This window comes from Struthio camelus, chromosome 3, assembly GCF_040807025.1.
Source record: "Struthio camelus isolate bStrCam1 chromosome 3, bStrCam1.hap1, whole genome shotgun sequence".
Lineage (NCBI taxonomy): Eukaryota > Metazoa > Chordata > Aves > Struthioniformes > Struthionidae > Struthio > Struthio camelus.
In genome coordinates, this window is record NC_090944.1 from 38,406,817 (window position 1) to 38,429,348 (window position 22,532).

Genomic DNA, 22,532 nt, shown 5'->3' on the forward strand with positions numbered 1-22,532 from the left:
GTAATGAAAACGAAGTGAAAAGACTCTGAAAGAAGATAAATAGCAAGGAAGAAGCAAAGAACCTTTCTTTAGAAAGGTTCCAGGCCACACTGTGGAGAAAAACAAAACAAACCTCTCCTGAGTGTCTGAAATGCTCCATATTTAGCACAGCATTGGAGTCTCCTTTCTTCCAATATTTGCATTTAAAATAGGCACACTTTAAAATTTTGTCATCTTAATCTTGTGAGAGGAAAGGATTACAGAAGGTAAATCCAAGAAAAATATGACATTAATCATTTGCTAATGACAGTATTTTACTAATTAAGATCTAAGGATGATAAGTTGCAGTTAGCTCCTGAAAAACAAGAATTGCTGAAGTTGGAGATAAATCTGGGATTGGAACTCACCATTTACCACATCTGAACAGGTGAAAGATATAAGGCACATTTACACCATACAGTGGAGCAGTGTTCTAGAAAGGTGTTACTGCACTCCTGAAAGCAACATAACCATTTTAACTTACAGACATATATGTCCCAATAAGTGAGAGTACCCAAAGTGAAATACATATATTCACTAAATGCAGTCCTAGATTCATAGACTAAGGGGATCTAAACTTTAATACGAACATTTTCCAGTACAAGTGATCTTTAGTATGCCTGTTCCCAACTTATACCAGCTAGCATCTTCTATTTACATAGAGTTGGATTCAAAGCTTTTTGAAAAGATCAGAAAGACTTCTACTGTTTGCAGTGAGCTTATGACTCAAACCCATTTTGTCTACTGCTGTATGAATTGCAAAGACAGGCACACATTCTCAAAAGTTAAGTATAGCTAAATTTTCATCTTCTCCTGGTTTAGAATGAAATAAATCATTCAAGGATTCTTAGGAATAGTCTTTGGTGAAAGTTTCTCTGTAACCCTGGTTTTAGCAGAAAGTCTTTTAGTTGAGCTACTCTTCACAGAATATCCCTAAGTTTGCTTGTGATGCATTTTATTAACTTTGGCTCTTCAACTCAGTATTCTGGAACATAAAATTTGACTTTTAACCATCTAATAGATTGTCTGTCCTTTCTCTTAGCTATCTCCAGGACTGAGCTGATTATCTGGCCTTGAAGAGTTATCACTTGGCTAAGTCTGTTTTAGACCTCTTCTTCTAATAGGATCTCTTATTCTCTTGTCAGCATTTTGCTTATTTGTTTTGTTGCCAGTCAATGTGCCTTTATTACGTTTCACCAAAAAAAATCCTATTCATACAAAAAAAGGAAAAAGCAAAATAAGTCAAGATATCCAGCAGACAAAGCATGTTTTCATTCCTGGAACAGAAAAGTCTCCTCCATTTTTAATGCCTCTCACTTCTCTTTTGATCTCCTCCTGCTTTGATGAGAATTACTCTATCATCATGACTGAAATATGAAGAAATCCAGAACAATCAGCCTATTAGCCAATCACAAAGAGTGAGTTTTCCCAAGTAAGCAACCTACCTGGCCTTCCCTTGCGGATTCCTCTGTCTTCTGAACCCAGCAGCTGCCCCAGTCACCCTACAGATACGCTCCAAATACATGAAGGTGCCACATCTACCTGTGGCAGAGGGAGAGGATGCAACTAGCAGAGCATAGCTACTTCGGTCTAGGTATTTATTAGATTAATTTCAGCGCTGACAGAGAGAGCAAGGAAGTGACTACTGCAGGGATACATGCTGATAGCTGTCCTAACAGGCTTGTCAAACCTGTATTGATCCTAACTCATTTCTCCTTCAGCCAGATGTTTGGGATGTCATTATTTCTGCTCTATCCTTGCTATGAACCTAGATAGTACAGCCAGGTATTTCACCACAACTTGATATTTTAAAATTATAAGGGTTTGTTTGATCTTTCTGAGAAGAACTATGTCAGAGGTGTTGGAAAATGATAAATAATTTGGATTAAAAAAAATGAAGAATTCCTTATAATTTAGTTTTAAAGTTTTTCTTATTATTTTCCCATTTTCCAAAATTATCTCTGCTTTTTAACTTCTGTGAAAAACAGAAGTCAAAATAATAGTTTTTCACTTAAATTTGAGTTTTCATAGAAGAAACTGGACAGAATATTTTCAGCTACCTCAAATCACTGACAGGGCAAATCTAAATCTCTTTAAGAAGAAACAATTCCACAATTCCTTTTACACTGTTTGAAGTGAGCACATTGCTTGTTAATTATAAAAATTAAGTTAATGTTAAAAGAAAAACAGAGCATAAACAACTGTGCCTTTACAGAATTAGCTAAAGTGCTGCCAGAGACAACTGCTCTTTCAGTTTTGAATGAATGAATTTTGCTTTGCACCGAAATGGATCAAGTGCTCATATAGCTGGCTGGCTGGTAGCCTCTATGCGAGGGTCTTTAACAAAAAAGCAATCCAACTGAGATCAGATCAGTAAGAAAACATTCATCTTGGTTCTTATTTTTGTTTATCTTAAACACTCAGAAGACAGTATTGTCAATGCAAAAAATTTCTCTTTTCTTTTGCTTTTCAAATGTCCTTGAAAAACTCCAAACCAGTCTGAGAGAAAGAATAATATTCACTTTCAGCACAGGTGAGATGAAATGTTAAAGCAAAAATGGCTTTTAATATGACAAATGTTACATATTCAAACAATCGGAGCCATTCCTAGAAAGAAAGTAAAATTGCTCATTTCACAGAGAAGTTTTTTCTCAGAGTACATTAATGGGCTTTGATTCAAGGTGTCCAGACCAGAGGCTTACCCCTGAAAGAGTGCATGTTTGTGAAAAATTAAAAGCCAGATATTGTTAATTAACTTCTGAGTTTACTCTCTAATCAAATTTTCTTGTGTACAGAAAAACTTCACAGCTTTCCATACAAAAATGCCATAACATATGCTCATCAATACAGTGGGAGTGAGAACTTTACTTCTCTTTCTGCACAGAAAGAGAAAGAATCTGGAGACATAGGACAAGTTTGCGTATGTATCACAATAAGTACCTGGGAGAAGCTGCAGGTGTTCAAAGATATTATCTCCAACTGTTCATACTGAAAGATGCCAGCTAGCCCTGTTACTATAAGCCTTATAACCTCTTTCAGACCTACTTTAGCTTAAATTAGAAAATACAGTGAACATGTAGGGTTCATAGCATATTTCATTTTTTAATTGCTCTATAGCTACACACCTGATTGTTCCTGTTGGTCAGTACTTACTATTAAGGGTCAAAGAGGACAAATGATCTTTAATTGATTTTTAAATTTTAAATTTTTAAAAAAAAGAACCTTGCAGACTATCAAACTCTCTTTTCACTCCTGCCTTATCACCTCTATGATCTTCTAAAAGATTGTTTCTATAATACAACCAGTAGTCATTTGGAATCACTTTCCTTTCATTTGTCAAGACAGTTTTGGGTTATCTTTCATTGGCTTAGCAACTGAAGTTATGAATTTGTTAATAACAGTCATGTTTCACTAGAATATCTCCCAGTTCTTCAGCTAATAGTAAAGTCTGCTATATATCATTACTCTAAAGGGAAAATCTGTCAGACTATACTAAATTGCAATAAGTGTAAGCAAATAAATACATTTCAACCTTCCTAAACACTGAGCTATGACTGAGTTCAAGTGGAAGCGACTTCAACGTTTAGGTACATCTTACCATCAGGTCAAGATTCTTTGGCAAAGTTTCAGTGTTAGATTTTCTTTACACTGCAAGAAATGCAAAATATTTTCTCTCTTTTTTTTTTTTTTCTATTTCTAAATAATAATAAGCTGCTTCTTTATTCTTGTTTACTAGAACTTTTAATTTATACCTGTTTACTATTTCATTTATGTGTCTGGGAAGGTAGAGATGGAAGGATAACGCAGGGGCAATTTTGGCAGGTTTTCTCCACTCTGAATTACATAGCATTTGCAACAGCAAAAGGCTACTGCAGAACAACATCTAATTGTTCTTAATTGTGTTTATAAATTATAAAGAGTACAGCTGCAGCCTTTGCATTAACATTTAAATCATATTTGGAGTAGACTTATCTTAGGGAAAATGAAGTATGACATGGTGTAACTTTCTCAGTTATAAACAGCAGAGCTTTTATCTAAAAAGCAATAGAAACATTTCATTTTACTTTAATACTCTTTAAGGAAACCTTTGCTGAAGATCAGCATATAGACAAAAATGCAATTTTGACCTGTTTTCTAGTTTGTCTTTTCATAAATTAATGAAAAATTCTCCTGATTCCCTTCCCACCCTTTTTCGAATGAAAGATAAGTAATGCATATTATGGAATTAATGTGCTTGTACACATTAAATGTACACATTGTATAGTTGCATACATTTGTTTAAAGATTTATATTATCTGCAGCTTGTGGCATTCAGGTACTATAGGCAATTACTTTCACTAAAGGCCACGCATTGTTTTAATTTTATAAGAAATTAACTTCAACTGCTCACTAGTATTACCACTTTAAGGTATTTTGTAAATTTTAATTGCATTGGTTTCTGTTTATATGTAAATAACATTTTGGCTATTTTTCTAATAACCATGTGTTTGGTTTGAGAGCTCAAAGAACATAATGAAAAGGTTATAAAAGTATAGATATTTTTGATTAATAGATATCAAGACTTTGGTAGTCTTGATTTCCTTGTACAGTTAATACCTGATTTTACTTTACAGTTTATTCTCTTCTGTGAGAGTGGATTGAGACCCTTCTATCTACAACAGTACGTGTAAGTAACACAGATTATGACATTGAAATGAAACAATCCGTGTTAGTGATTTCTCAGGTTGTGCATAGTAGACCAATTGTCCTTGAAGAAGCTTCCTCTAATTAATTACTATCTTTCCTTGTGCATAGAGCAATCATATTGGCAGGAACTGATTGGGCATGTTAGAAACTTCATTTAGTTGGTAGAAAAACTCTTTAATTAAAATAATCTTACTGCTGCTAAAATGAACTGCACCCTGAGCAAATTCACCGACCAGAATTTAAAATATGACTTCAATTATACATTTTTCCTCATCTTTAGACTTTCCTTTTGTAAGATTCATTGAGATCATTCACAGATTTATCCACAATTTAGCCTTGCTCTTTCTCTGTTTCATTGCGTTTAGAGAGGGCTGTTAAATTCCACAGATGTTCTGGAAATGAATATAAACAGACGTGGATGAAACATTCACTATTGAAATATGTAGGTGGTTTGAAATAATCTTCTGTAGAAAGAATTTTTGAAGCCATATTTGCTGATGTCCTAGAGATGAAGATCTAGGCTATGAAAGCGTCTACATCCTTCACAACCGATTTCAGATAATGTCTATACTAGCGAACTAAACAATGGCATGGCCTAATCTAACCCTTTCTGTTTGGTCAAATTGACATTATTAAATTCTTTTATTCTCCAGAGTAGAGTGGCTTCACTCAAACTGCCTGTTGGGAATAGTCCTTTGGGATAACTCCCAAATTGTGCTTGAGAATTGTGTAAGACAATACCTAAATATACCACCTTGGAGTGTTCTAACAATTTAACAGGCTTTTCCCTGGCATGCATCGTTTAATTTACTGGTGTAGATGCAGCCTGAGGATCCTGATGACCTGCCTACAGGGAAAGTGTCTTTCTTCAACACAGTGAATGTTTAATTATTTATACAGAGTGGAACTGGCATACTCGTCCCAGCATAACTAATTGTCTGACTGACTATCCTTATAGTCACAGCAGGTTTTTTGAGGCCAGGATCAAGTCCCTACTCTGAAATAAGCAAAGCTGTCTTTTGTTTTTCCACATTCCAAGGAACAGCCCTCTAGGATATTTGAGGAAGGTCTCTATTTCATGTTGATATACAATGAGAGGACTTTTTTAAATCTCAAAAGCCTTCAAGTAGATAAAAGAACATTAACACATCTTCTACAGATCTACAGAACTTCACCCTGTAGTAAAGGTGAGCTGGTAAAAGAATATTCACAGCATCATGGGAGGTTCCTGTATCACAGGGTTGTCACTGGTGTTACACTGAAGTGTATGTCTCAGCATCAGATGCTGTCTTTTCAAGTTTTGTTCACTGAACTTCAGGTGTTATTATTGTTGTGACCTTCAAAAGAGGAATTGTTAGTGCACACAGATTCCAAAGATCAGTGACCACGGTCTGAAATAATGGAGTAAAAGAAATAATTTGCTAAGTATTACTAGAGGAATTCACTTAGAGTACCTATCTTCCTTAAGTGAAGAAAAATGAAACAGTTCATTGATTTGTAAAGGATTCAATTTGCTGTTTTAGAATAACTTTCAGTGAAAATTGACAGAAAGTGAAAAATAATAACCGAAATAACTCAGTCTCTAATACCGTTCACCAGACATCTAGCAATGTTTCCTGATGGTTAAAATGTCTTTCAAAATGATGTGTGGTTAATTAGCCAGTGAGCTAGTGAGCCCTAGTTAGGGGAAAAGACAAATGGTCTTAGCTAGGGTCCTTACAAAGGTCTTTTTACCTAAGACAATTCCAAGTATGAAAGCACAATGGTTCCACTCCATCTGCAGCGTTCCACAGAACTTACTGCGATAAAAGGACATAAACACTCCAAAAATAAAAAGAATATATTAAATCAGGCTGGTATAGTACTGAATTTCAAATAGATAAACTCTAGAACATGAAGAAAAGAGGGCTAGTGTACAATGTTGTACCATCCTTGAGGGAACTCCAGGCAGAATGTGATTTACAGCAGGTTAAGCAGTATTTTTTCTCTAGTCTTGATTTCTACAAGACAAATTAAGTCTATGGCTATTGTTGTACTGAAAATGCTTTCTCTTTGGCATTAGGTAACAACATGAAAAACAAAAGACTGTAAAAATGCTCTATCTGATATTTCAAAGTGAAATATGGTATCAGTATTTAAGTTCTGTCTGCATTTAAAATGGAGCAGAAAGTTTCCAATGTGTTTGGATACTTATGAATATGTTCATATTTCCTAGTATTTCAGTTTCCTTTTTAAGTCAGTGCATAGTGAATATATTTGGCCTTTAGGAATACATTTTGAAAGAACTCCTGTCCTTTGCGAATAGTTATATATTATATAGTTAACTTAAAGATGTTATAGCTTGTTCCAAACTATCTATTTTATTAATCTGCCAAATAATTGAAAAAATCATCAACTTAAAGAGATATTTAAAAATGTGCCATCAAATTTGACATATAAGGTACTATGTATAAGTTTGCTTACATCTGCTCATGAACTCTAACAATTACTTTCACTCATCTCCATTACTTTTTTTTTTTTTTAAGCTGAGTAGAAGGCCTTTGACCTTTTACCTTCTAGGAGTCTTAGGCCAGCACTCCAATCAGAGTTCTGGCACTCTACATCACAGGTCTCATAGCCATAGGGGGAGCATCTCCTATTCATGATGTATTAACGTGAAAGTCTGGCCTTAAAGTCAAGTGCATGCAAAACAAACCAATCCTTCTGCCACTCCCTTCTCCTGCTTCCCACATCTCATCAGCCTGGCATTGCTCATTTTGTTAATACATCAAACTCCCAAATATACTCTCAAGCAGTTTCCACAACTCCGGTGATTTGTTTTAGCCTGCCTGCCTCTGACTTTACGTCTATTAATGTCTACCATTTCCTTGGTTAATTATTTAGAATAAAACCTAAAGAAAAGCATTAAAAAATTTCTGAAGTCTTTTCTCCAGGAACAGTTCTGTAAGTCTCTCATAAAGAACAGTAGTGCATTATTCTTTATCATTACCCACTGTACAAATCTGTGGTGAGCAATGAGGGAAAGTAGGAAGTTGCAGCTTTCTTAAAACATCTAGAAAGGCAGCTGGAGGCACTGCATGCTTTCAAATGGTTGTACTTCACCAACAAATTCTCAAATGCATGTATCGAGAAACAGGAAGGAAGTATGCGTTTTATGTAAATTCAGTCAAAAAGTCTTCAGAACAAATTGCTTGAAGTGCTTTCAAGAGTCAGAGGCGTATAATGGTCACAGAGACATTTTTCTGCTTCTCAGCAGAGCCAGTGTTGATGAGTACAGCTAAGTATAGCATTTCATACCTCACCTAGGTACAAAATTGTTGCCTGCACTATAAAATCACCTGTTGCGCTGACGGGCTTAAAACATGCCTGGACCAAATGTAAGCACAGCATGCTGGGATATAGAAAATGCATTCCAGAGCTGAGCAATATGAGCATCTAGATCTAGTGACTGTTTTCCTTACACATCTGATCTCTGTAGCTCTCTTTTCTTTCTTTAAGAGGCTCTAGTCTTATACCTTTTATCTCCTGAAGTGTTTCTATATAGCGCAAGCATATAGGATTGAGTTCAGTGTTTTTGAAAAATTCATCATGGAAGGCTATATAAAGAAAGTGTGATTAAGCAGACCAGTTATTTGTTTCTATTATGCTCAAATAATCCACTCCATCACAGTATTCTTACACCAATCAAAACAGTTCCTTTTCTCTTTTTAAATACGAATAACTATGATTAACTATAGTTAATCACATATTCCCTTAGTTTTTCTCAGACACCATGCACCACATCATCAGCTGGTACGTACCTCCACTACCTCTCCACTGAAGTTAGAATGATACCAGCATAAGAACTAGTTATTCAAGGCTTTCTCCTGTTATTTCTCAAGCTTTGTGTTCAATTATTGCATCCTCTAATAAAAATAGTTGTATTGAAATACTGTATATAGTACTACAACAATGTAACAGACTGAAGGCATCCTTTCACCTGTGCTATTGAAGGCTGTTATTGATGTGCATTTTTCCAGTGACATGAGCACTCTTTATAGTCAGCTGCAAGCCTTATCAGCTTTCTTTTTAAATTGTATTACATTGTAAGCTTAGATTCAGCAATGACTTCTACACTTTGGTTTTCACTTAAGCTCTAACACTATTGTTTTCTGGAACTCTCTCTCATCTCTGTGAATAGCTCATTTTTGCTTTTTTCTTCCTTTAACCTTTCCTCCTAAGACAAATCTCATTTTTAAGCATGTTCCTTTAAAACTTCTTTAGACCTGTTTGTATTATACTTTTCTCCTCAGTATTTTCTACCAGTTTGGTATAATCTCTGGATGTGATTAATGTGTTCTTTAAAGCACCACTTTCTTGATCTTTAATGACAACATTAAAAAAGACTAACAGTATCACAGATACTTGTTGGACCCCCCCCAAATTTCGGCTCCCAACTCGGTACACTGACATTCTTCATTACTCCAGATTTATAACTGATCTCAATTTAGATGTTTTCAATTCTGAATACTTACATCCATACAATTAGAGTCAATTTTCTAAGGCAGTTTTTATAAAGGTTTTTAAAATATTGTCTGGAACTCCACAGTTTGCATCATGACACTGTTATAGTGAGGTATTCTTCCTCTTGGCACATTCCAGTCAAGGAATACGGCATTTTAGGAGAAAGTTTGGCTGTGCAAGAAAGGGGGGCGCCTTTGATACGCCCATGAGCCTGATCAGGCCATACAGAGGACACCAGACAATATTCTGACTCTGTGCATCCACAAGAAAACCTCAAGCAGCCTTTCATCAGGAAGAAAGTCTTTCTTACTGAACTTTATTGTCTCTGGTACCTGAAGGACAATCTATACAGCCCTGTAAAAGGGAGTGTAGCTAAATATTTGAATATAGATTCAGTATAGCTAAAATATTTTTTAAAAATGGGGCACACTTTATTTCACATGTGAAACTATAATTATATGACTTCTATCCTTTCTAAATATATATGTGCACTTCCTAGTCTCTTAATTAGGAAACAAAATCTGGTATTATGTCTGATTCAGTGGCATTTGTCAGCCTGCTGTAATGCAAAATTCAAAAGCAGCAGGGAATGTTCTAGATATTAATGGGCAGTGATTTTGACAAAAGCCAGGGGCACATGAAAAGTGAGAAGCATTCAGGGCTTCATGAATTTGGATAGCATAACTACCAGAGTCAATTGGTTTTCTGTATTGCACATAGATGAAAGAACGGCTTGATGGCCCCATAGCAGTAGCCTTTATCCTCTTCCTAGTGATTTGAAGAACTTACCTCCCTGACTGAAGCAGACAAAAGAGTGATGAAGCAGTGACCCCACATGGAGTCTCTGGCTTGACAAAGGAGGTACAGAGCAGAGGAAGAAATGAAGAGAACATAGATTCTTTGGTATGAGGGAAGAATCTGGGAGGGTGGTACTGAATCCAGAAGTAGATGAGAGGACAGAAGATAAGGGAAGACTTGTAGGTAATTTACGGGAGGAAAGAGAAAAGCATAAGAATGCCTGGCATATACAGTGAAATCAGTAGCAAATTCTGTCATCATCTAGGACTGTTAGCCTGTAATCTTATGACATTCATCTGAGTAAGTGAGCACCATTATCCCTTCTCATAGATGGGAATTTATACACAGAGAGATTAAAACCCAAATTAACTTTACCTAATTTGGGGCACCTAAAATTGGGATAAATCAAATTCAGTGCTTTCTCTCAGTGCCCTCTCTCACTGAAGGCTAGTGAAGGATTGTTGAATCCATCTCAGACTGGGCTCATATTTGCAGGGTAAGGCTGGAGGAAAAATCAGAAATTGTTTTTCTTGTCAACTGAAAATCAAGGTGGTCAATTTATGTTACCTTTCTAGGCTTCTTCTGCAGCCAAAATATAGAAAAAGGCTCCTGAAGAAAATGTTTCAAATATATCTAAAACAGGTATCTAAAACTTGCCCTCTGAAAGTGTTTACCTGTTGACTACACACGGAGTTAATCCCAGTTAATATACAGTTAGTCCTTCCCAATCTAACTTGCACAAGTCACTGAGGGCAGATCAAGGAATTGAAATGGGAGGTGGGATTTAGCTTTCAGAAAGAGATACTTAAAGTTAGGTGAACAAATGCAGATAAACTAACAGACTCCCTAGGCTCCATTGTTTTAATTGATTAGATCACCAGGAACTATAAAAACAGGGCAGATATCTAGCTTACATATAGAACATCTGCATGGAGACACTTACATTTAGTGCCTTAAACTGGAGCTGAAGCCTATTCTAGATCTCTTTTTACTATATCCTTCCAATGGAAGCTTCAAAACTAATCTGTAACAACATTTTAGATGCTGCCAGCATCCTAGCAGAGGATAGAAAATACAAAGAGATGTGATTATCTCTCCAGACACTTCTCCATTGCTTTTTTTTTGAAAATATAATATTCCTGTATTTGAAGTTTAAAAGTCAGTGAAACTATAAACCTGTATATACCTTATATACACCTTACCTGTGAAACCATGAGGACATAAGCACTGAAACAAAGGTTGCTCTCTCAGCTGGCTCATATCGATGCAAGTTGCTCCATTAGAACAATTATTTGGGTAAATTAAACATGCATTTTCAACAAATTGGCAAAATTCTCCTGTCCATCCAGGCGAACAGAGGCACTAGATGTTTAAAAAAAAAAACACACACACACATATACACACATCATGAAAATGTACTGTTAAAAGTTTGTAGACATTTCTTCAGAGCTTGTATTTTACTGTCAAGAAATAGTAGAGTAAGAATACATGGTATTTGCACTCAGCTGAATATATTGTTCATACCTATATTTGCAGATGATAGAACAGTTGAGAGAGGCAGAAGAACTCATCTACCCGTGCTAGTTTAAGAGTCTGGGAAAAGAAGATGCAGGAGCAGTAGGAGGAAATGGCAAAGCTAAATTACAATATAAGGGATGGAACTGCCTGCAGGTATGAAGGATCTTAGCATGCAAAAAAGGATTCAAAGGGCATGGAGGTGAGGAAGAATCCAGGCAGTGATACTAAAAAAGCCTACAAGACTAAAAAAGCGGCAAACTGACAAGACAATGTAACATGGGGGGGTTCTATTATACACTCTGACAAAATCTGTTAACTAAAACAAATCAAAGTCACCTCTTCAGAGGAAAAGGAAAGGTGTGAAGCTATTTAGTGAAGTTTCCAGGTAAAAGACTAGAGCTGCTCCTTTAAGGCAAATTGTTTTTCTAAAGTAATGGAGATGTTTTTGGTAGTTTTCACACACTAAAACTCTTTTTGTTTTGGAACAATGACAATACAAACATGACTTATTTGAGGAAGAAAAAAAAAAAAAAAAAAAGCTTAGGAACAAACATGTGCCATTATTATTCCAGGAATTTTCCATGAGCATTTCAACAGATTTTATTTCCTTTAGTTCTAGTTTTATTCAGTATTATTTCTATTAATCTGGAGTAAAGTTTCACAATAAATTCATCACACTAACAAATTACTGAATGAAGGAAGCCATAGCAAACTCTACGGAGGACAGATATCAAAAGGACGTAAAAAGATGAAAGAAATGACAGGAATATGTTGACAGAATCTTTTTACTTCAATACACTTCAAGGATAAATACCCACTATTGAAAAAAATGGCAGACACTGGAAAGTTAATAACTTTTCATATGTTGCAAAGAACATAGGGAAACTAGTTAATAATCATGTTGCTACTTGGTGAAACGGACTGTGTGATTTGTTCAAGTAGATCTTTTTAATCACTAACTTCTTCCAGTCCGACAACATGTCTTTTTATGAAAGAGAGGATTATGATCTTTTCCTTCAAACTGTGTACAAAAATTAAAATGAAGGTAATTCTACAGCTGTCAATAAATTCTGTCATGCTTGGAATGGCTAAGAAGTTAAAACTGTATAACATTGATTCATCAGCCTAGAATAAACCAGGGCATGTGAATGACTTTTATCTCGAAATGAGAAATTGGTCAGTTCTAACTTACTATATATGTCATTCCACAAAGTGAACTTTGCCTGTTTAAAGAATTGCATTACTGCGTTGCTAAATATTCTGAAAAAGGAAAGGTACAATTATTTACTGTAAGTTTTTGAAGTCTGCTTCTGCTTGCAAACTATTGTAATACACACTATTTTAAACTCCTGGAGCTGAATCATAAAAGCAGTACATTGCTTTGTCACTTGGATATCCCACCTAAAAAATTCTGTCCTATTAGTGGTTTGTAAACTCTGCCCCCTCCCTCCCACCCAGATCCCAAAGGCAAAAATCCCATTTTCATACTCCTTAAGAGATGCTAGTGTTGAAACACCTGATTTCATCTCCTCATTCCTACAGAGCAATGAAGATGTTCTGGTTAGGCTTCTCCTCTTACAACACTATTTAAGTAAGAGTATGTTAGAGCTAGAGGAGTATTTAAGAGAAGTTATACAGTTCCCCACATCCTGCTTATGAAATATTAGTCTTTATTGCAGTAATCAAGTCACACAGGTAGGCGCTGTTGGTTCTGGACACTGGCTGACCTCTGAAAATCACTTGGCTCAAGTTCTGAGTGGCTAAGCAACCCACAAAGCGGGCTCAGCTGTCTGTACTAACTATACTATTCTGTCTACTGTAATCAGAGTAAGTCCTGCATCTCTACAGCTGCTCTGGTATATGGTCCAGAATGGGGTTTATTTCATGTGCTGGCAGTTTATACAGAGGTTGGCTCTGCCCTGTGGTAGTCTAGCTTTGCAGCTTCCTTCTTCAAACTTCTTTTAGAAAACCTAGACCCCCTCGGTGGAGTACTCTCCCATGAAGGGTCACCTGTTTTCCCTTTCCTCTCTCATGCTGTCCAGGCCCGGGCACATTAAGAGTTTTCATCATAATGAGCTTTCACTTATGACATGCAAGTACGCAGATATAGACATAGAGCAACTGTAACAAAATTCAACCAAAGCTACTAGTCCATTAGACTTTTAACTTCTGACACCAACAAGGGTTATTAGAGAGGTCCGTTCTCCTGAACATGGCCCATGGCTGATTCATCTGATTCACCATCCCAGACATATTAGGAGATGAGATACATCATCTCTAATATTCTGTGCTCATTCACATGGATCTCTGATTTCAGGTAAAATTATTAGGAGTCTGGACAGAGAGAAGGCTTTGCTTCAATTAATATTGCTTTTAAGATAGATGATATTCTTTCATTTTTCAGGTGGACATATGGGGAGAAAAACAGAAAGTACTTCTTTATTAGGACAAATATTCCCGACTTCTGATGAAGCTAGAATTCTGTCCATGCACATGTCATCTGGGGAGGGGGAAAATTAACTTGGCTTTTGCATGGCTCCAGCAGGTGCCACCTCTCTTTCCATCACACCTTATAAAAGAATGAAATTTTATTAATATTTATTCCACCTTATAAAGGGAAATTAAGAATGTGCATTTTTTGAGCAATTGGTGGTAGAGGAAGAAAGACGAGGTACTGAGGGATGAAAAGTAATCAGCAAGAAGCTGCAGTGTGTACTAGAAACTCACTGTGCAGTTGTGGAAGCAGTCGCTGAAGGCACCACAAAATTTATATAGCACTTGGAGAGTGTGTGTCTGATCCTACTGGCATTAATAAACAGGTTAAAAAATTATTATAAGAGTTATATATTTCAGAAAAGCACAATGCTGAGCTAGCTGGCTGAACTTTTATGGAATCTTTCTACAGCCATCCTCCTTATCTCAAGGGGCCAGCTCCTTATTAGAAAGGGAAGTCAGAAAAGGAGAGGTTTGGGGATTTCTGCCTCCTTGAAAAGTGCTTCAAATCTGATCACTGGCATGCTTTTAACTGATTTTTTGTTAAAAAGTAATTTAAACTCAGCAAGTTTGCCCATTCCTTGAACTTTTTCATGAGACTTGGGAAAAGAACTTATTTCAACAGTTACTAGTTTCATTCAAAGTTGTCTGTGCCGCATTATGAAGTGCTTACATTAGTATGCCAGAGAGTGGGGTAGAGGGAACGCATGATGAAAAATGGGGTAAAGAGTACTAATTACATCTGGGTGATCAGTCAAAGGGCAGGTTTCTACTTCACCTTTTAATGTTTAAACTAATAACTCAAAAAAAGTACTTAAAATGCCCGAACAATTTTTCTTTTTACTCTTATTAGTTCTCATTCTTTCTGAGTTGGGAGAGCTGTGTGGCTCTACTGAACAAACTGCTTTCACATACACAGTGCAAATGCATAAAGGTGTAATGAACTTATAAATCACTGTTTCGTTACAAAATCATAAACTGGTGTGGGAGAGCACACCTCTTTTTTCTATTAACCAAGCAATAATAGCAAGATTCAGCTGAAATGAAAGGTACCTGTTGAGTTACTGAAGGTGAAAATTTAACCTAAGCTCTTAGAAACAGTAAAAATGAATTTTTACATGGAACTTAAATTTACTACAATGCAAATACAGTAGCAAACTTCAGTCTAAATTTCTTTCTTAAGGTACTACTTATTCTTACGACTCATAAGCCCCAGGCCCTAAATTTTTTTTACTCAAAAGCAACTGAACTTTTTAAATCAGTTGACTCACAAGAGTGTAAAAGCACAAATTATGAGAGATGCTACCACTGCTTTCTTTTTATATTTCTCACAAACTCATGTAATATAAACTTTTTATTTCCTTGTAAGGAACAATAAAAGATGCGGTAAACAATCTATCAATCAGCTCCATTTTCTAGTTTTCAGTCAGTAGGAGTATTATCATGATGTTTTGCTGCTATGTGATACCAGTGTAATTCTTGTTGATTGAAGGTCATTGAATCACCAGGGTATCTTATTTGGAAAATCAGTGCTATCATTTTTCAAGCTATTCAAATTAAAATCTGAAAAATATTAAAAAATATTCAGACTGTTGTTTTGCTTAGTTTATGCAACCCACTTGAAAGAAACATTTGGTGCTGCTTTCACTGATTTTCCATGATTTCTGCATTGGGGATGGTTGTTGCCATGTGATTCATTGCCTAATTAAAAAATTACTGCATTTTATAAAGGTTTTTTGGAGGCTTTTTGTGATTCTGTTAAGAATATTAGAAGTGTTTGGGGAACCTGACTCAGCAGTTTCTGCATTGGAATAGGAAATTCATTCATCAGTAATTCCCAGATAAAAACTTTATTTTTAATTTTGCACAGCTGCTTAATGACTTAAGTTATCCTTGCTGAAGTGTCTAACTGAACAAGGGAATTCTAGTTACACATATGATTGTCATAAATGACTTAATATTTTGATTGCAGACTTTATGCCTCTGGGTTAGTCTGAAGGGCAGTGATGTCTGGTAATGTGACATAGCACTGCACAGAGCACAGTCATAGCAAGGTAATGTGCATTTTTATGATTGTCTAGTAGCAGTGAAAGTAGTGTAGCTGTAGAAAAAAATCTTCAAATGTTCAGAGGCTGAACTATGAGCTGAAGCTATCTGAACTTAAATCACACAATAAATTTTCAATGTACTTTGCAATACATTATCATGTATTACTTACTTTAAATAGGCAACTGTGGGGAATAGTTGACTCATCTGTATGTTTTATATAAACTTTATTTTTACAGTTCCAGTCCTAGTATAGCTTTTACTTAAATGCCAATGGGCTACACTGTGCCTAACATAGCTTTAAGAGAAAACGTTTGGTGAGGTTTTGACTCAAGTGTTAAAGATGTAAGAAGTCAGCACACAGAATAAGAAAAGAAATGGAACAAAAATAGAAATCATAAGAACATTTTCAGTGATAACAATCAAGATGAATTGTACCATTACAATTGGACATGTCATCTGAAAGTTGCTGTTTTAGGATTTGTAGATTTCTTTTTTAGTTATTTATTAGTGTACACTATAGAATCATAGAATCAGTGAGGCTGGAAAGGACCTCGGGAGGTCTCCTGCTCCAAGCAGGATCAACTATGAGATCAAACTCAGGCCTTAATGCAGTCAGATTGCAAAAATTCCAACACTGGAGTTTGTACATCTCTAGGCAACCTGTTCCAATGTTTGACTGTCTGCACATTGACAAAGTTTTTCCACATATTCAGTCAGAACATCTCCTGTTTCAATTTGTGTGTTGACACACATTTGTGTGAATAGAATAAAAATCTTACCTAATGACAATAAAATAATACAAAATGAGATGCTTTCCTCAAATCCCCCGATGGGATGCACCCACGGGTACTGAGGGAGCTGGCGGATGTTCTTGCTAGGCCACTCTCCATCATCTTAGAAAGGTCCTGGAGACCAGGAGAGGTGCCTGAGGACTGGAAGAAAGCCAATGTCACCCCAGTCTTCCAAAAGGGCAAGAAGGAGGAGCCAGGAAACTCCAGGCCTGCCAGCCCCCCCTCCATCCCTGGAAAGGGGATGGAATAGCTCGTCCTGGAGGTCCTCACTCAGCATGTGGAGGACAAGAAGGTGATCAGGAGTAGTCAGCATGGACTCACCTAGGGGAAGTCATGCTTGACCAATCTGATAGCCTTCTCTGATGGAATGACTGGCTGGGTAAATGAGGGCAGAGCAGTGGAGGTTGTGTGCCTGGACTTCAGCAAGGCTTTGGACACTGTCTCCCATCACATCCTTGTAGGTAAACTCAGGAAGTGTGGGCTAGATGAGTGGACGGTGAGGTGGATTGAGAACTGGCTGGATGGTAAAGCTCAGAGGGCTGTGGTCAGAGGTGCAGAGTCTAGTTGGAGGCCTGTAGCTGGTGGTGTCCCCCAGGGGTCAGTCCTGGGCCCAGTCTTGTTCAATGTAGTCATCAATGACCTGGAGGAAGGCACAGAGTGCACCCTCAGCAAGTTTGCTGATGATACTAAACTGGGGGGAGTGGCTGCCACACCAGAAGACTGTGCTGCCATTCCGAGGGACCTGGAGAGGCTGGAGAGCTGGGCGGAGAGGAACCTCCTCAAGTTCCACAAAGGCTAGTACAGGGTCCTGCACCGAGGGAGGAAGAACCCCAGGCACCAGGACAGGCTGGGGGTTGACCTGCTGGAAAGCAGCTCTGCAGAGAAGGACCTGGGAGTGCTGGTGGACAAGCAGTTAACCACGAACTAGCAATGTGCCCTTGTGGCCAAGAAGACCAATGGGATGCTGGGGTGCATTAGGCAGAGTGTTGCCAGCAGGTGGAGGGAGGTGATCCTTGCCCTCTCCTCAGCCCTGGGGAGGCCCCACCTGGAGTACTGAGTCCAATTGTGGGCTCCCCAGTCCAAGAGAGACATGGAGCTCCTGGAGAGACTCCAGCGGAGGGCTCCAAAGACGATGAGGGGCCTGGAGCATCTCTCCTCTGAAGAAAGGCTGAGAGAGCTGGGCCTGTTGAGCCTGGAGAAGAGAAGGCTGAGAGGCGATCTCATCAGCGTGTACAAGTATCTGAAGGGAGGGTGTCAAGAGAATGGGGCCAGCCTCTTCTCCGTGGTGCCCAGCAACAGGACAAGAGGCAACGGGCACAAGCTGAACCACAGGAAGTTCTGTCTGAACATGAGGAAAAACTTCTTTGCTGTGAGGGTGACTGAGCACTGGCACAGGTTGCCCAGAGGGGTTGTGGAGTCTCCTTCGCTGGAGATATTCAAAAGCCGTCTGGAGGCGATCCTGGTCAGCATGCTCTAGAGGACCCTGCTGGAGCAGGGAGGTTGGACTAGATGATCTCCAGAGGTCCCTTCCAACCTCAACCATTCTGTGATTCTGTGATTTTGTGATTTACCTCTGTCTGGAGAACTTCACACCAATTGAAATGTACCTTTTCTGCTTTCTTTAATGCTTTGAATTGCCCACCTGCTGTGCTTTACCACAATATTATTTCATATAACTTGTTGTTTAATGTGTTTGAATTCACAGGGCCTTAACTGATTTTAAAAAACAGTATTTAAGAAAGATTTTGAAAATGTTCTGTCAAATTTAACTCTGCTGCTAATAAGTATCTAACATGTTAAACTCTTAAGTACACTAATTCTGACTCCACTATATGAAATAGAAGTTATAATTTATTATTGAAAAAAGCAAACAAATTATAGAATATAGCTATTCTTTAGCACTACCTTTTCTGTGATTGTACAGTGATGAAGTGCATTATAGACACTTACCCTTGCATACGGTCTCTATATAATGAACATTACATTCTGCTTAAGTACAGTGTTTTATATATTTCCTCTCCCTCCGTATAAAACAGAGGCATCTGAGCTGCAGATTGTAAGATCTTTAGCATAGGAACTATGTCGTACTATAAAATTAATAAGCAATACTACTTCTATGCTTATTAGAACACTGCTTTCTTGAGATACATTTCCCGTTCTCCTGGTAATTTGTGAGGACTTTTTGTCTTTTCATCCTTATTGTCTAAAACTCAGCTTATTGTGTTTTTTTTCTTTCAGTATTTAACTTTCTCAAAATCATCTTCTTATTTTCCCTCTGCATATAATTCATGAAAATGGCATTGCATTTATTGATAACAAACAATATTTCATAAATACTGTGTAGTGCCACTTTCACGATAATGCTTAGCCACTGTGATTTTTTTTTCGTATTTTTTGGGGGGCACACTTTTATTAGATATTTGTTTACTTAGCTGATATTGGGTTCAAATGACTTTGTCATCCTCTCACAGAAGTTTTGTTTAAAAGCAAAAACAAAGCATTACTGTTGGTTACTTCTCATGTGTTTTTACTGCTGTATTTAACTAGATATTGTTCTAGTAGGTCAATTAAAATATACTGCATAAAGATATGTAGGATATTATGTGATCAGAGCTTTAAATATTTTCCTTTTAAATTAACACTTGGCAAATAGAATATTTAGCTTATTATAGGAAAAAAAATCTGCTGTTCATTAGCTTTTGTACTTCTCACAGAGATACTTAATAGCAAGTATTAAATTCATCTGTGGTACTTTGATACCATTTACTTCAATAGAATAACAAAAGCACAAAAAGGTTTTTTTGGTGAAGATCACATTAAATACTGAAGAGCACAGAATTGTATAAGAAATTGTAAAATTTATGTGACCTCTTATGTAGAAGTAGAGATACTATGTGGAAGGAAATGGACTATTTAACTAGTGCATAACTAGCAGCTAATGGAAGTATCTGACTTTGAACTACTGTTGTTCCGAGAGCCAGCTGGAAAGAGGAGTACAGGAGAGACATCAGTAGAATTAATAACAGTGACAAAGTGGCTTCACAGAGGTCCAGCTATATTGCTGAGACAGTCCAAGGGGAGAAAATGGTAAGGGAGACTCAGAAGTTTTTTAAAGGAAAACGTCAATAATCTATTTCACCTGTTGTACATAAACAGAAAAGTTGCATCTGAGAACAGTAGATTTTGCAGTGCCAACTTTCATTGTTTCTAGCTTTGCTAGTAGAACTGTTATAAATATTCATAACAATTTTATCATTCTAACCAAATGCTTTAATATATAGTATGCCAAACATATTAAATGTTCGTTTCCTTAAGGCTTTTTTACACTTAGAAAACGAATGTTGATTGATACTTTGCCGAAGGTTTTAAAAGAGCCCTAGTGGCTTATTTTTATTTTAAGAACTACATTTGTTAAACAAGGTAATTTTTTCTCTCAGTAATACTGCCTTTTCATTCTGAACGTGTTACCTATTTCTCTTCTCATGCAATAGATAACAAATCGGTTCTCCAAGAGCATGTCTGAGGCCTTCTTAGGGCTACGAGAGCTAAGCAGCGTGACTGATATAACCCAATTCTAATTGGGTTGTAATTCTGCATAGAGATGCTTTATTTATAGGGCATGAATTCAGCCAGACTTCTGGGGAGAAACTATTGTCAAAGAGTATTAGGATTTAGAGTGCCTCCTCAAGGAACAACTTGCAAAGTGGAAAGATAGAGCAGTGGCAGCAGAGTTTGCACAAGAGCCGTTCAGGATGGTTTAGGACGTACTGCAGGACTACGCTGCCTGGCACTGCTTGTTACTGTTGAAAAGAAGCAGATTGATTTCTGGTCTAATAGCTGGCTGACAGGTTTGCTTCTGTACACATAAGGGCAAGCTGCATCTGGTTAGGAATGAAATTTAGAGCCTTGTCTGCCTGACTGCAATTTCTGTTCATGTTCTGTTGAATGCTTACCACCTACGAGCATTCAGAACTGGAAAAAGAGAGAAAGTTACAAGAGAAAGAGAAATTCCCTTCCTTCTCCCCCTTTCCCCCTCCCCAGAGGGAACTTCTGCCATTGTCTTCAGTGAACACCGTTGTTCCTGTTAGTTGGTAAGCCTCTACTGCATTGTCAGCGAACACTAACCTTTGAGCAGCGTACATTTGCTGTTTTTTAAACCTAAACTACAATGGTGTGACCTTTGGTGTTACTATTTCTTTAACTATTCATGCTCACAATTTTAGTTTACCAACCTTGTATCTTCTCAGTTCACACTTTGTTATTAAAATACCTCCAGTTCACCATAAAGCCTCATTTTGCTTTCTATGCTTTGATATACAGTTGTGAGAAGGATCAAGAGCACATAACATGAACAGCCACAGAGCCATCTGCAGGGCAAGATTTTAACTACCTACATTTTCTATTATATTAATTTTTCTCTCCTTTTACAGTAGGTCGAGAGCAAAGACTGAGTGACAACAGAGCAATTCTCTGACAGGTAATCATACTGGTACATATTTAGGTGATTTCTGGTTTGGTGCTGGTTAATATGTACAGGTTTTAGTTAATGAGCAGCTCCCAGGGCTCTACAAATACCCATGTTCACAGAACACGTATTCTGCATGTTACTTACAGAGGTTAAAAGTATTGCTTATTTTTACTTAGCTTTATTTCCCCTTAACAGCATAGTCTACTTCCACTGTGCTATATGAACGTCAGCCAGAAACCAGCAGCAGTTCCTGCTGTTCCTTTGGAAGGCACCAGGACATCAACTGACAATGATTCCAACATAAAATGCCACATTTGAGTATCAGTACAGCTTCTCAGAGAAAATTTAAATATTTGCTTTAAATGACCAACAGTAGGCGTAATTGTAAAACCCATAATGTTAGCATAGATTATTGTCTCTTTCTTTAATGCTGCTTTAGTACGCATTTGCTTGCCAACACAGCAACACAGCTATTCAAGCAGCTTGCGTGATTTGCTTAGTCCTTGTCTCAAGTGTGGTGCATACAAATGGAAATGGACTTTACAAAGGATACTGCTTTTTATTTCACATTTTAGCTTCAGTTTTCATGTCTATATAACTCCGTTCCTTTATTAAGAGTAAGCATTAAATCTTCCATGACGCAGTGGTTTGTGAGGATGATGGGAGAAAGGCATACTGACAAAATAGCCTTGGATACACTGTAAGAACCATGTAAGTTGATAGGTAGTTGCACATAACATGTTAAGGAGCTGTTAGGAAAAAAAGGCTATGAGCATTTTCACACCTTGCAAGAAACGGAACATGTTTTTAATCTGCATTTAGCCATTTCATAAGAAATGTGTGGCAGAGCAAAAATGGGAATGTGTAGCTCTTGCTTGCAGCTGCTATAGCACTGCACCCTCTTATCTCTCAAATGTACTTCAGTAGGTGGTCATAATTTGACCATGAGTTTTGTAAAATCAGTGCAACTAGATAGTTGAAACAAAACAACACAACCTGTTGTCTCTCTCTAGAAGGTAAAGACAGTTGGTATGCCAGAAACTTGACAGGCTTTATATCCTCACCCTTCCCACTGTCGTGTTCTATAAACTGCTTAGTCTTTCTAGGCTTTTTAAAATTTGATAATTGATAGTTCTATTATCCTTATCATTTATATTAAATCCATTGAATCCTGTTTTTTCATACCTTTCTTTTTTGGGTTTTTTTTT

General features: G+C 37.2%; 1 protein-coding gene across 1 annotated transcript in view; it reads right to left on the reverse strand.

The window, feature by feature from the left end:
• Nucleotides 1–22,532, reverse strand: part of EYS (eyes shut homolog) — a 1,042,686-nt gene that overhangs the window by 837,953 nt on the left and 182,201 nt on the right. The window contains exon 8 of the mRNA XM_068937477.1: nucleotides 11,208–11,367. Within this exon, the coding sequence (XP_068793578.1) occupies nucleotides 11,208–11,367 (160 nt within the window). The remainder of the gene's footprint in view (nucleotides 1–11,207; nucleotides 11,368–22,532) is intronic.